Genomic DNA, 15,118 nt, shown 5'->3' on the forward strand with positions numbered 1-15,118 from the left:
TAACAAACATGGCTAACTGCTAATGGAGAGCGAGTTTCGTCAGTGGTTTGAGATTTCTCTGACAGACGTGGAACAAGTGACTGGACGCTGCAAAGTTTGTCTAAAGCCACGGTTCTCCCCAGACAATGGAACAACAGCATAGTGCCGTTGTATTTTTGTTTAATCCAGCCAGTCTGTTCGTGAAGAAGGGACTGCTGTCTGCTCATCGGCAGCTAGCCGAGCAGAGCAGAGTCACGGCGCTGCAGCTCAGAGTCTCTCAGTGAAAGAACAAAAACTCCATCCAAGTCTTTCAACAAAACAGCTCCTTCTGCCTATGCAGCTAGTGACACATTAAGGCTTTATTTTACAAATGAAAGCTTTCATGTTTCCAAAGTTTGCTCAAATAAGCCGCAAAGACGGTGTTAGAGTGAAGAGTCTCGTTCCCTCAATGAAAGAGAGAGAAAAAAATGTGAACAGACACTCCACACTGTAAAACAAAAAAAGCAGCGAAGCAATTTTAATCAACGATCTTCCTTACCACACAATTTAGTGAAACAGTAAAGTGTGAAAAACTGATTTCTTTCTATTATTTTTGTTTATGCACCAATGACACCAGATCAAATTAACTCAATATGAGAACTTACTTGCAATAAATTTGATTCTGATTTGACAATCAAACCAGTTCAGGTTTAGCTCTTGTACAAACAAGACAATTAGGGGTTATATTGTTTTTAAAAAGTATGCAATCCCACTCAGAAATGTTAAAAAGAAAAAACTAAACTGTCAACATGGAGAGCAAATGATATGTCCATCAAATATTAATGTGTTTTTAAACTTTTCAATGTTATTTATTTTATTAACTTAGACAGAAACATGCAAAAAGAACTTTGATATTACAACATAAGTGTCATTTTTTTTTTTGGTCTATTATTCTTGCTTTCAATGCATTTAAAACCAGTCAAAATGACTCGCAACGTGCCGCCTCGGGTGATAATTGCCAACAGCACCACTATACTAAAAATTTCTGGGGCGAACCCTGAAAGCCCATCGCAACAAAATGCAGCCGTACAACAAACTTATTCCAGTATCTAAAACAGAGGCATCCAGCTGCATGGGAGAAATGCTACACTTTACGAGGGGAACAAGAGCGCAAACTCCCACTAAAAACCAGCTTACTCTGGTGGAATAATTTACCCAAGTGTATTTTTTAAATCAAAAGAACAGTTGGAATTTCAATTCCAGGAGGTAAGTAAGGGTTAGTTTTAAGTTTTGAAAAAATAAAAGCAAAACTTGTTCTGAGTTATCTCGGGCATTTGTATTAAATATTTTCTTTTAAAAAGTAGGGGGAAAAAAAATCTGAAAAAATCGAAAATCGAATTTTTTCTGAAAAAATCAGAGATTTTATTATTAGGCCAAATTGCCCAGGCCTAGTTTGAAGTAATCGGTAACAAAGATCATGGTCTGGATCACAGGTCCAAATAATAATAATAATAATAATAATAATAATAATTTGTTTTTGGCTTCAAATTTTTTTAAAAAGATAACAAGAGGACACATTAAATACATAAGCAAATCCTCTTCAACCTATATTCAATTGAATACACCACAAAGACAAGATATTTAATTTCAAATTGATGTTTTTGTGCAAATATTTGCTCATTTTGAAATGGATGCCTGCAACACATTTCAAAAAAGCTTAGACAGTGGTATGTTTGCCACTGTGTTACATCACCTTTCCTTCTAACAACACTCAATAAGCATTTGGGAACTGAGGACACTAATTGTTGAAGCTTTGTAGGTGGAATTCTTTCCCATTCTTGCTTGATGTACGACTTCAGTTGTTCAACAGTCCAGGCTTTCATTGTCATATTTTGCGCTTCATAATGCACCACACATTTTCAATGGGTGACAGGTCTGGACTGCAGGCACGCCAGTCTAGTACCCGCACTCTTTTACTACAAAGCCACGCTGTTGTAACACAGCCCAGTCTCATGTTTTTGTTTTTTGTTTTTTTGTTGTTTTCGTGCTCCCGTGACGAAATGAGTCAAATTTTCGTGACAGGTTTTTTTTTTTAACTCACTATTCCTAACCCTACTCCGACCCCCAACCCTAACCTTAACCATAACCTAATCTTACTCTTTCCCTCCACCCTAACCATAACCACCCCCACTTGTAGATGTAGGAACAAACTGCGTTAACTGACAATGGTTTTCTGAAGTGTTTCTGAGCCCATGCGGTAAGATCCTTTACACAATGATGTCGGTTTTTAATGCAGTGCCGCCTGAGGGATCGAAGGTCTCGGGCATTCAATGTTGGTTTTCGGACTTGCCGCTTACGTGTGGAAAGTTCTCCAGATTCTCTGAATCTTCTGATTATATTATGGACTGTAGATGATGGAATCCCTAAATTCCTTGCAATTGAACATTGAGAAACAATCTTCTTAAACTGTTATCAAAGTGGTGATCCTCACCCCATCTGAGACTTTTGGGGATGCTCCTTTTATACCCAATCATGACACTTACAATTAGTGTCCTCAGTTCCAAATGCTTATTAAGTGTTGTTAGAAGGAAAGGTGATGTAAGACAGTGGTAAACATACCACTGTCCGAAATGTGTTGCAGGCATCCATTTCAAAATGAGTGAATATTTTCACAAAAACAATAAAGTCTTACAGTTTGAACATTAAATATCTTGTCTTTGTGGTGTATTCAATTGAATATAGGTTGAAGAGGATTTGCAAATCATTATAGTCTGTTTTTATTTACATTTCACACAACGTCCCAACTTCATTGGAATTGGGGTTGTACTAGTTTTGGGAGGTCCTGCAACTTTTATTCCCATACAGCTTATAATAATAATTATTGTTATTATTATAAGAACTATTGATACACTATTGATATTTTCCAACAATCAAAACACAAACTTTTTACCTTGTTGTTCATTTGTCTCCTGCTTCATCTCTGTTGTCAGTGCCAACAGTGTTTGTGTCTTCAAAACATCGATCCTCATTTGTTCCCCTTCCCTCCCTCTTAGGACTACCAGCGACAGATGCAGAAATTGGATAGAGAGATTGAGGAAGTGAATGGATGGATCGATGAAGGAGAGAAAAAAATGGATGAGATTGACCATCAGGGGCCTAATAATGCTGTGCTAAAGGTTTCGTGGCATGTAAAAATAATAGTATCTGTTCCCCTTTCTGCTGTTTAAATGTGTGAGATAATTTGAAAATGCATATATTAATTAACTGCAGGTGTTGCGTGGTGAGCTGGAGCTAACAAGGGGTAAGATGGGTGACTTGAGGGCACTGGCCCAGGAACTCATGTCCACCAGGGGGGAGAATTGCCAGGCCCAAGTGGGACCCAAAGTGGAACAGCTCAACCAACGATTTGATGTCATCACACAACGCATCACTTCTGGACCGGTAGGAGGACGGACATACAATAGTGGTGATGTACTGAGGGAGGGGCAGGTAGACAAATGGGGAGGAGTGAAACCAGTGACGAGATGCGCATCTGAGGTAGGAACAAGTTTGTTTGTCAGAATGTAACCCTGATTTTTACACAAAGTAGATCTAATGTTGGGTTAGCCAAATGTAACTCAGCTCGGACATTGAGGGGGAATATCTGCACAAATTTTGGGGATTTCTGATGTGCACTGAACAGGAATTGTTCTTCGGAGTGACACAAAAATAATTTGTGTGGCATTTTTTGCACGTAAATAGCCACAAAAAAAACGCCTGAAGCATTTCCTGGATTTTAATGTGAATTGTTGTATATAACTTTGTTTATGCTACATTTTTACATATAGTTTTGAAGTTTACAATTTATATTTATATTCTAACATAAAAAAAGGTTCATTAAACATATTTTTGTTTTTCACAGTAAAAAACTTTTTTCTGATTCGAATTTTAGGTTTTGGGGAAAATTGAGTGTCACTCTTTTAATGCAGTATGTCAGAATGAAAGAAAAACTGTAAAGTCACACAGGTGAGGTTGTGCTGCAATAAAATGACACAAAACAAGGCCAGGTAAACAGTTTTTAAGGTAAATTATGAAAGTAAAACCAAAAGTAGTCAAAAATGCCAAAAAATACCTAAGACACCAGAGGGTTAAATATGGTGTGGAAGTACTTCCACCCTCCACCATATCCAGTCACAAATTACTCCCTCTTGTTTGTATGTACAGTCCGATTTGTGTGACCAGGAATTTAATCTTCATAGTGTTGATAATTCACCTGCCAACAGTTATTGGAGTTACAAAAGAAAATGAATGCCTTTTGCCACATACAATCAAAATGTTAAGTGTTGAGATGCATCAAATTGTTTGACGTGCATGTGTTGCACTGAATCACTGTCATATTAAATCATTGTCATCCTAAACAGCTAAAAAACAAACAGTGAAGTAATGAAATTAGTAAAATAATCTGTCAGTTTTGATAACCATGTAATCGTTTACATCACCAAGTATACAATTATCATTTCCATATCTCAGATATAAGGATTTTCTGCTATCTTTCCATTTTATACCAACAGCTTGGGGAGGTTAGACAAAACAAATAAAACTAATAAAATTGGATTATTCCCGTTTCACAGTTTTAATTATTTATAAATAAATTTATAAATAATCGAAATATTTATGAATAATTGTTGCACCCCATACGACATGCAGAAGTGATTCAGTTACAATTTGTGAAAACTTAAATTTAGAATAAAGGCTCTAGATTGGTTAGTGTTTATAAAATAGGTAGCTGACATTTTTCATGGGTGGTAATAAATTATGTAAAGTTTCTATAATGAGTTGGAATGGCATGTGAGTCCAGAATGTTTTTAGAACCTTAGACTGTCTTAATGTATTTATTTTTTTAGGTTTTTGTTTTCATATAGACACCATTAGTAGTAGTAGTAGTAGCAGTAGTAGTTGTAGTAGTGTCATTATTATTATTATTTTATTTTATTATTACTTTTATTTTGTCATTTGATTTTTAAATGGACCACAGTGGAAATAAGTGTTTTCACTTTCTTGTGTCATCCATGTATTTTCAACGTATTTACAATTATATTATGTACTTACATTGGGCCTCATGTATCAACGTGTGTACGGCGATATTTGAGCATATATGGGGTGTACGCCAAAAAGGCTGCGCTACTTGGCATTTATCAATGTGGTCGTTGGAGTACGCTGCGCTGAAAATATACACCAGGTCGAGAGGTGGTGTAAATTATACACCAAAATGAACCAGCGCTGGAATCCACATAAAAATGAAAATTGTCAACATGATAAAAAGTGCCATTATACAAATCAATGCATATGTTACATAAATAACACTTTCCTGATTATACTACATAATAATCAATACAAATCCCGCTTTTGCGGTCTCGAGCACGATCCGTGGCCACAGCGCTGACCGCAAAGAAAGCGCTGCTCGCCTTTTTCTTTTCCAGAGCAGCGCTGAGCTTAACTTTATGTGGTGTGATCGTTTTAGACAATGAAATTGATAATTACAACTGTAGTGTTCTCATTCCCTTCGCCCGTGCTGCAATCAGGTTTTGTCGTCTCCATTCGTTTGTCATAATAAAATAAATAAAGAAATACATTTTAAGAATAAACAAATCTGAAAAATTAGGTGTGTCTTATTAAATGAGCGAGCAAATATCCACGTCAAGAATTATTGACATGTGAAAAGAGAATACAGCGGTCCCTCGCTATAACACGGTTCACCTTTCGTGGCCTCGTCGTTTCGCGGATTTCTTTAGTCCAATTTTGCATGCTTTTTTTTACAGTGCATTGTGGTCTGCGTGTCTGTTTATAAGAATCTTCTCGCCCAGAAGAAAAAAGAATGCCAACAACTACCCATAACTGTGTTTGTCACTCGGAAACAGACACCTGCAGGCAGGTGTGAGTGGAAAAAGGTGCGGCGTCAGGATGCAGAGGCGCGATCAGAGGAACTGTGAAATACTGGTCAGTCACTATTAATAATTTCTTATGTGTCCAACCTCGTACGTTGATCGTTAAAATTAAATTCGTTAGTTCTAAAAGCCATCATAATTATTTATAGGAAAACGTTCTATTTTTATTTCTCAAACAAATGTTTGGGCCTGACAACAGGTTGGTCTTATTTTTCTAATAAGGTTTGAACTTTGAGAATGTTTACACACGAGAGAAAAGTGAGAAAATGTTCATGCCTGATTGACTTTGAAACATCTATAATATGTTGTGAAAGTGTAGGAACACGGACCCACAACAGGGGGCGCAAATGAACGGACAATGGAGGAAGTCAAATAACAACACTTTACTGTTGTGAATGAGCACAACAAACACGGCAGGTCACAATAGTATGCAATGAAGTCAATGTACAGAACGTGTCATGTGGGCAGGCTCGAAGATAAGAGACGTCTGTCCAAAGCAGAACCGGAACCACACGATTTCCTCCGCCACCGAACCCCGGGAATACTGGAGCCGCCAAGTCCCGAACTCCCAGGTGGTCACTGCCTCCGCTTGTCGGATCTGGTACTGCTGGCGAGGAACAAAAACAGTTAGATGTAGGTGGGTTTACACCCAGCAACACGTATGGTGGGAAAATCCACCTCCACCTCTCATCAAAAAGCTGGTAAATGCAGGAGTATGGTTACTTATCAACAGGTAGGAGAAAAGTCCAACTCGGTCTCCAGCTGCAAGCACTCACTCTGCTGTCAAAAACACAAAGCAACAATATTCTGCTGTTAGAAAGATAATTCAATCGGCTGAGCTCGTTACCTCCTAAGAATAGCGATATCTCGGCAAAGAGGTGGAGATGTCGTCCTGCTGATATACAGATGAAGATCAGATGATTGGTGACAGCTGTCATAGGTGATGAGTGACAGCTGTCACCCCGGCGGCTCCTGTGAGGCGGCAGCGCCCTCTTGTGCCTGGAGCCCGCACTCCAGGTGGGCCAGCAGTACCTCCTCTTCAGCGGCCCACACAACAGGACCCCCCCTCAACGGGCGCCTCCTGGCGCCCGACCAGGCTTGTCCGGGTGGCGGCGGTAGAAATCGGCCAGGAGGGCCGGGTCCAGGATGAAGCTCCTCTTCACCCAGGAGCGTTCTTCTGGTCCATACCCCTCCCAGTCCACCAAATACTGGAAGCCCCGGCCCATCCGACGGACATCCAAGAGCCGGCGCACAGTCCAAGCCGGCTCTCCATCGACGATCCGGGCAGGAGGCGGTGCCGGTCCAGGAGCACAGAGGGGTGAGGTGTGATGCGGTTTTACACGGGACACATGGAAAACAGGATGGATCCGCAGTGAGGCCGGAAGCTGAAGCCTCACTGCGGCTGGACTGATGACCTTGAGTATCTTGAAGGGACCGATGTAACGGTCCTGCAGTTTAGGGGAGTCCACTTGGAGGGGAATGTCCTTTGTTGATAACCACACCTCCTGCCCTGGCTGGTAGGCAGGGGCCGGGGACCGCCGGCGGTCTGCATGGGCTTTTGCCCTCGTCCGGGCCTTCAGCAAGGCAGAACGGGCGGCGCGCCACACCCGACGGCACTTCCGCAGGTGGGCCTGGACCGAGGGCACACCGACCTCTCCCTCCACCACTGGAAACAACGGGGGCTGGTACCCCAGACACACCTCAAAAGGAGAGAGGCCGGTGGCAAAAGACACCTGGCTGTTATGGGCGTACCCGATCCAGGCCAAATGTGTACTCCAGGCCGCCGGGTGCGCGGCCGTCACGCAGCGCAGGGCCTGTTCCAATTCCTGATTGGCCCGTTCTGCCTGCCCGTTGGTCTGAGGGTGGTACCCGGACGAGAGACTCACCGTGGCCCCCAGTTCCCGGCAGAAGCTCCTCCAGACCTGTGAGGAGAACTGGGGGCCGCGATCGGAGACAATGTCTGTTGGAATCCCATGCAGCCGGACGACGTGGTGGACCAGGAGGTCTGCTGTCTCCTGGGCCGTCGGGAGCTTCGGGAGGGCCACGAAGTGGGCCGCCTTGGAGAACCGGTCCACTATCGTGAGGATGGTGGTGTTGCCCTGGGACGGCGGGAGGCCCGTGACAAAATCCAGGCCGATGTGGGACCAGGGGCGATGAGGCACAGGCAGCGGCTGGAGCAGTCCCGGTGCCCTGCGGTGGTCAGCCTTGCCCCTGGCGCAGGTGGTGCAGGCCTGGATATAATCCCGGACGTCAGCCTCCAGGGACGCCCACCAGAAGCGCTGCCGGACAACTGCCACAGTTCTCTGCACCCCCGGATGACAGGAGAACTTGGAGCCGTGACAGAAGTCCAAGACTGCAGCCCTGGCTTCTGGTGGGACGTAAAGTTTGTTCTTCGGCCCGGTTCCGGGATCCAGGCTCCGTGCAAGGGCCTCCCGGACGGTCTTCTCCACGTCCCAGGTGAGGGTGGCCACGATAGCGGACTCCAGGATGATAGGTTCCGGTGGATCCGACAACCCAGTTTTGACTTCGTCTTCATGCACCCAGGACAAGGCATCCGATCTCTGGTTTTTGGTCCCGGGGCGGTAGGTGATCCGGAAGTCAAAACGGCCGAAGAACAGTGACCAGCGGGCTTGCCTGGGGTTCAGCCGCTTGGCGGTCCTGATATACTCCAGGTTCCGGTGGTCAGTGAAAACCGTGAATGGCACGGACGTTCCCTCCAACAGATGTCTCCACTCTTCAAGAGCCTCTTTCAATGCAAGGAGGTCTCGATTGCCGACGTCATATTTCCGTTCTGCCGGGGTCAACCTGCGGGAAAAGTAGGCACACGGGTGAAGGACCTTATCGGTCTCTCCGCTCTGGGAAAGCACAGCTCCTATCCCAGAGTCCGAGGCGTCCACTTCAACCACAAACTGGCGACTAGGATCGGGCTGCACCAGAACGGGTGCAGACGAGAAGCGCCGTTTCAACTCCTTGAGCGCGGCATCGCACCGATCCGACCAGGTGAAGGGGACTTTTGGAGAGGTCAGGGCTGTCAGGGGACTAACTACCTGACTGTAGCCCTTAATGAACCTCCTGTAAAAATTTGCAAAGCCGAGGAACTGTTGCAGCTTCCTACGGCTTGTTGGTTGGGGCCAGTCTCTCACCGCCGCAACCTTGGCCGGATCAGGAGCAACGGAGTTGGGGGAGATGATAAACCCCAGGAAGGACAAAGAAGTGCGGTGAAACTCACACTTCTCGCCCTTCACAAACAGCCGGTTCTCCAACAACCGCTGCAGGACCTGACGTACATGCCAGACATGGGTCTCAGGATCCGGAGAAAAGATGAGTATATCGTCCAGATATACGAAGACGAATCGGTGCAGGAAATCCCACAAGACATCATTAACTAATGCTTGGAACGTCGCGGGGGCGTTTGTAAGGCCGAACGGCATGACCAGGTACTCAAAGTGACCTAACGGGGTGTTGAATGCCGTCTTCCACTCGTCTCCCTTCCGGATCCGAACCAGGTGATACACATTTCTAAGATCCAGCTTAGTGAATATTTGGGCTCCATGCAGGGGCGTGAACACTGAATCCAACAAGGGCAATGGGTATCGGTTACAAACTGTGATTTCGTTCAGCCCCCTGTAATCAATGCATGGACGGAGCCCGCCATCTTTTTTCCCACAAAAAAGAAACCTGCACCCATCGGGGAGGTGGAATTCCGGATCAACCCGGCAGCTAAAGAGTCCCGGATGTAGGTCTCCATTGATTCGCGCTCAGGTCGTGAGAGGTTGTACAGCCTGCTGGACGGGAACTCAACGCCTGGAACCAAATCAATGGCACAATCGTACGGACGGTGCGGGGGAAGGGTGAGCGCCAGATCCTTACTGAACACATCCATAAGGTCATGGTACTCCACCGGCACCGTCGCTAGATTGGACGGGACTCTGACCTCCTCCCTAGCCTGGGAACCGGGAGGAACCGAGGAACCTAAACATACCCGATGGCAGGTTTCGCTCCACTGAACCACTACCCCGGACGGCCAATCGATCCGGGGATTGTGTTTTAACATCCAGGGGAACCCGAGAATCACGCGGGAGGTGGAAGGAGTCACAAAAAACTTGATCTCCTCCCGGTGGTTTCCTGACACCACCAGAGTTACTGGTGGTGTCTTGTGTGTGATTAGAGGGAGTAGGGAGCCATCTAGTGCCCGCACCTGCACTGGCGAAGTAAGCGCCACTAGAGGGAGCCCTGCCTCCCTGGCCCATCTGCTGTCTAGCAGATTCCCTTCAGAGCCCGTGTCCACCAGTGCTGGGGCCTGAAGGGTTAAATCCCCATAAAGGATCGTAACTGGGAGTCGTGTGGCAATATGGGTATGTCCCACGTGAATGTCTTGGCCCACCCTTAGCCCAGTTTCTAGGGGCGGGCATTGGTGTTTAACCGCTTCGGGGCAGTCTCTCACTTGATGCTCTATCGAGCCACAAACAAAGCACGCTCCACGCACCAGCTTCCTTTGTCTATCTGGTGGCCTAAATGTGGCCCTGCTCGTGTCCATAGCTTCATCAGCAGGGGGAGCTGTAACCACACGGAGCGTAGAGCCCGTGGAGCGAGGGGAGGGCGGAACTCGGTCGGAACCGGAAGGAGGAGGGACGGCGCGTGCCCGGCCACGCCCTTTGTCTCGTTCCCGACGGCGTTCTTCTAGCCGATTGTCTAGCCGTATAACGAGATCGATAAGCCCGTCTAAATCCCGCGGTTCGTCCTTAGCCACCAGGTGCTCCTTCAGGACCAACGACAGTCCGTTTACGAAGGCGGCACGGAGGGCAGTGCTATTCCAGCCAGACCTCGCAGCGGCGATGCGGAAGTCGACTGCATAAGCAGCTGCGCTCCGGCGCCCCTGTCTCATTGACAGCAGCACGGCTGAAGCGGTCTCTCCTCTATTTGGGTGATCGAACACTGTTCTGAACTCCCTCACAAACCCATCGTATGTCAGAAGGAGCCGTGAATTTTGTTCCCAGAGCGCTGTAGCCCAAGCGCGTGCCTCACCGCGAAGCAGATTAATCACATAAGCTATCTTACTAGCATCAGTCGCGTACATGACGGGACGTTGTGCGAAGACGAGCGAACACTGCATAAGAAAGTCCACGCACGTCTCCACACAACCCCCGTACGGCTCTGGAGGGCTTATGTATGCTTCAGGGGAAGGTGGGAGGGGTCGTTGAACGACCTGTGGAACATCACTGTTGCGCACAGGATCGACAGGAGGGGGAGCCGCAGCAGCGCCCTGGGGGCGCGCTTCCACCTGCGCGGCGAGAGCCTCCACCCTGCGGTTAAGGAGGACGTTCTGCTCGGTCATTAGATCCAACCGAGCAGTAAAAGCGGTGAGGATTCGCTGCAACTCACCGATCATGCCTCCTGCAGACGCCTGTGCGCCCTGCTCTTCCATTGGCCGTTCAACAGCCGGGTGACGCCCCTCGGGGTCCATGACGCTGGCCGAGATATCCTGTTGTGAAAGTGTAGGAACACGGACCCACAACAGGGGGCGCAAATGAACGGACAATGGAGGAAGTCAAATAACAACACTTTACTGTTGTGAATGAGCACAACAAACACGGCAGGTCACAATAGTATGCAATGAAGTCAATGTACAGAACGTGTCATGTGGGCAGGCTCGAAGATAAGAGACGTCTGTCCAAAGCAGAACCGGAACCACACGATTTCCTCCGCCACCGAACTCCGGGAATACTGGAGCCGCCAAGTCCCGAACTCCCAGGTGGTCACTGCCTCCGCTTGTCGGATCTGGTACTGCTGGCGAGGAACAAAAACAGTTAGATGTAGATGGGTTTACACCCAGCAACACGTATGGTGGGAAAATCCACTTCCACCTCTCATCAAAAAGCTGGTAAATGCAGGAGTATGGTTACTTATCAACAGGTAGGAGAAAAGTCCAACTCGGTCTCCAGCTGCAAGCACTCACTCTGCTGTCAAAAACACAAAGCAACAATATTCTGCTGTCAGAAAGATAATTCAATCGGCTGAGCTCGTTACCTCCTAAGAATAGCGATATCTCGGCAAAGAGGTGGAGATGTCGTCCTGCTGATATACAGATGAAGATCAGATGATTGGTGACAGCTGTCATAGGTGATGAGTGACAGCTGTCACCCCGGCGGCTCCTGTGAGGCGGCAGCGCCCTCTTGTGCCTGGAGCCCGCACTCCAGGCAGGGTGCCCTCTGGTGGTGGTGGGCCAGCAGTACCTCCTCTTCAGCGGCCCACACAACATAATAATTGTAAAAAATAATGCTGACTACATCGCAGTTTTGCGTAATACGGGCTATTTTTTTGAACGTAACTCCCGCGATGAACGAGGGACCACTGTAACACTTTTTTGATTATACTACAAAACGATACGATGGCCGCTTTTCTTTTTTTTTTCTTTTCTTTTTAATATTTATTTCATTCATTTAAAAGAAAAACAGAAAAGCAAAAAACAAAAGCACCACAATACCAGAATGAAAAGGAGCAGAAAGAAGAACAAGTCTTATGATTTCTGCCCCTTTTAACAATACAATCTTTCAATATACAGCATCATAGTCAACATTATTTAACAGATTGCATTTCTTTAACTTGTCACATACCACTGACCCATTTCATAATTATGACCATTAATTAATAGATTACATCACTGACAGGTTATATTTAAACTTAAGACACTCCAAACATTATTAACAGTTTACTTTTTTTTTTTTTTTTACTTTCTTGCAGCCCACTGACTTACTTCATAGTAAGTCAGTGACACTGTATTGGCATGCGTCGTGATTGGTGGAGTTCTTTTTCTTTGCCGTCTTCCTGGCTTCCATGTCGTAAAATGAGGGTGTGTCTGAAGCGGAGTCTGAATATTTATGGGCGTGTTTATTATAATTACGCTTGTTTTCACCCGCCGCATTTATCAAGGTCACGTCAGGCATAAGCTGGAAATGGGCAGGTGCACACTGCTTGATACATGTCACGGCAACTTTGGTGTACTTCAAATTTACACCGTAAATTTACGCCACAAGTGCGCAACGTTGATACATGAGGCCCATTGAAATTAGTATTCACGCTTTACTTATAAAGATGATTTGCTGCCCCCTGCTGGAATTGCGTGTGAGTCCAGAATGTATTTAGCAACATCCATTGTTCAATGTTGTTAGCAAATATCTGTAGCCTCTACAATAATATTAGTCCTATCAATGTTCCATTTTGGCGGCGTTTATCCTTGACCCAAATTAGGTAAGCATACTAACCGGCAAATGTCAGTTGTCCACAATTTCTCCGTGATCAAAGTTGCATGCATGCACATACGGAGAGCTTTTTGTCTTTTCCGTATTCTCCCACAAGCAGGTGCTTCTAAATTTTATACATGTACAAACAGAGACGGAGGCGAAGACATCAAACACAATACATTTTTCGGACATGGTACCGGCAGCATGAGACCAATTGAACTACAAAAAGACAATAAATTAATAACCCTAACAACAGTGTTAAATGAATGACAATAACATTGAAAACCCCAAAATCCCAAACTCCCAAGATGCACTGCAGCACAACATCCATTGTTTACTGGTTATATAAAATTGCCAATTTCTCCAAAAATATTTGTCCTATCACGTTTCTGTTTTTGTAGCATTCATCTTTGACCTAAAATACATACAGTAAGTATACCAAATGGAAAATGTCAGCTCTCCCTAATTTTGGCATGATCAAAGCCATACATGTGCACGCACGCTCACACACAGAGGCCACTTGTATATTATAATGTTGTTGTTCATTCGGCTGCTCCTGGTTTCGTTCGGGGTCGCCTCGGTGGATACAGCCAGATCCGCATTGGCAACTGGCACAGGTTTTACGCCGGATGCCCTTCCTGACGCAACTCCAGTTTTACCAAAGAAACACACAGCCGCTGGTGTTCCAAAGAGGTCTCCCATCCAAGTACTAACCAGATCCTGCTCTGCTTAGCTTCCGAGATCTGATGGGATCAGGCTGGCACAGAGCAGACCGGCGGTGCTCCCACTTGTATATTATAATATAGATAAAAAATAATAACCAAAGATTGTTTTTTTTTTTTTTTTTTTTTTTAAGTAAACACTTGTTTGCATTGCCCTTTGTCCTTTGGTTGGCAGGGATGGTGGCCAAGCTTTTAGTAAGTGCATTTGTTTCCAGTATGGAAGATTCCCAGTTCTCCCACCCCAACCCATTCTCCATATAATATGGAGTTGCATCAGGAAGGGTATCTGGTGTAAAGTTAGTGCCAAATCAACATGCAGGTCCACCTCGGATCTGCTGTGGTGACCCTGTGTGAAACAAAGGAGCAGCCAAAGGGACTTACTTACTTTGTCCTTTGGCTAAAGTATGCACTTTCATGAGTGTGACTCCAGCATGTACTTTTAAAATTGTAAACATTTGAATATTGCAGCTTCAAATGGACCGCTTATATTTTATTTTATTTATTTATTTATTTATTTACATTTTTTTATAGGTTCTTTTTTGGGTGTGTGCGGGGGGGGGGGGTATATTATAATCTAAAGCTGTATCAAACTCCAAAATCTCACAGGATTTAGTTTGAACATCACTTAACAGACAGCAAACTCTAACAAATCTGCTCCAGCCTGTCCACCTGTATTTATCCCTGTCATTAATGAGCTTTCTTTGTGTGTGTGTGTGTGTGTGTGTGTGTGTGTGTGTGTGTGTGTGTGTGTGTGTGTGTGTGTGTGTGTGTGTGTGTGTGTGTGTGTGTGTGTGTGTGTGTGTGTGTGTGTGTGTGTGTGCGTGCGTGCATGCGCCAGACGGCAGCATCAGCCAAAGAGCTGGAGCAGTACCACAGCCAAGCCCAGATCTGGTTGGATCTCCTGGAGGAGGAAGTCAAGCAAGGAGAAAAGCTGAAGGAGGAGGACTTCCAAGAGAACAAGGTTCCACACAAACCTGAAAGAAACATCACAGCTGTCTGATTATCCTGTTCGCTCCTTTGTATGTTACACGTTTTTTTGTGCAGGATTGTGAGGAGAGTCCCGTGAAGGAGTTACTACTGAAAGGAGAGAATTTGCAGAAGAGAGTCCCGGATCAAGACAAAAGGGAGCAAATCAAACTGAAACACAACCAGCTCAACAGCAAATACAACATGGTCAAGGTAGCACATGCATCAGTAAAATTAACACCTGAAGCAGGTTTTGTATTTTAAACAACTACTGATTCTCATTTCAACAATCACCAAACTGAAAGGA

At 45.4% G+C, this 15,118-nt stretch overlaps 1 protein-coding gene across 1 annotated transcript in view; it reads left to right on the forward strand.

Annotated features, from left to right (window-relative positions):
• Positions 1 to 15,118, forward strand: part of dmd (dystrophin) — a 1,392,820-nt gene that overhangs the window by 864,665 nt on the left and 513,037 nt on the right. Inside the window, exons 40-43 of the mRNA XM_034174291.1 lie at positions 3,012 to 3,134; positions 3,229 to 3,399; positions 14,684 to 14,806; positions 14,890 to 15,024. Coding sequence (XP_034030182.1) covers positions 3,012 to 3,134; positions 3,229 to 3,399; positions 14,684 to 14,806; positions 14,890 to 15,024 — 552 coding nt within the window. The remainder of the gene's footprint in view (positions 1 to 3,011; positions 3,135 to 3,228; positions 3,400 to 14,683; positions 14,807 to 14,889; positions 15,025 to 15,118) is intronic.

The sequence above is a fragment of the Thalassophryne amazonica genome, chromosome 1 (assembly GCF_902500255.1).
Source record: "Thalassophryne amazonica chromosome 1, fThaAma1.1, whole genome shotgun sequence".
Taxonomy (NCBI): domain Eukaryota; kingdom Metazoa; phylum Chordata; class Actinopteri; order Batrachoidiformes; family Batrachoididae; genus Thalassophryne; species Thalassophryne amazonica.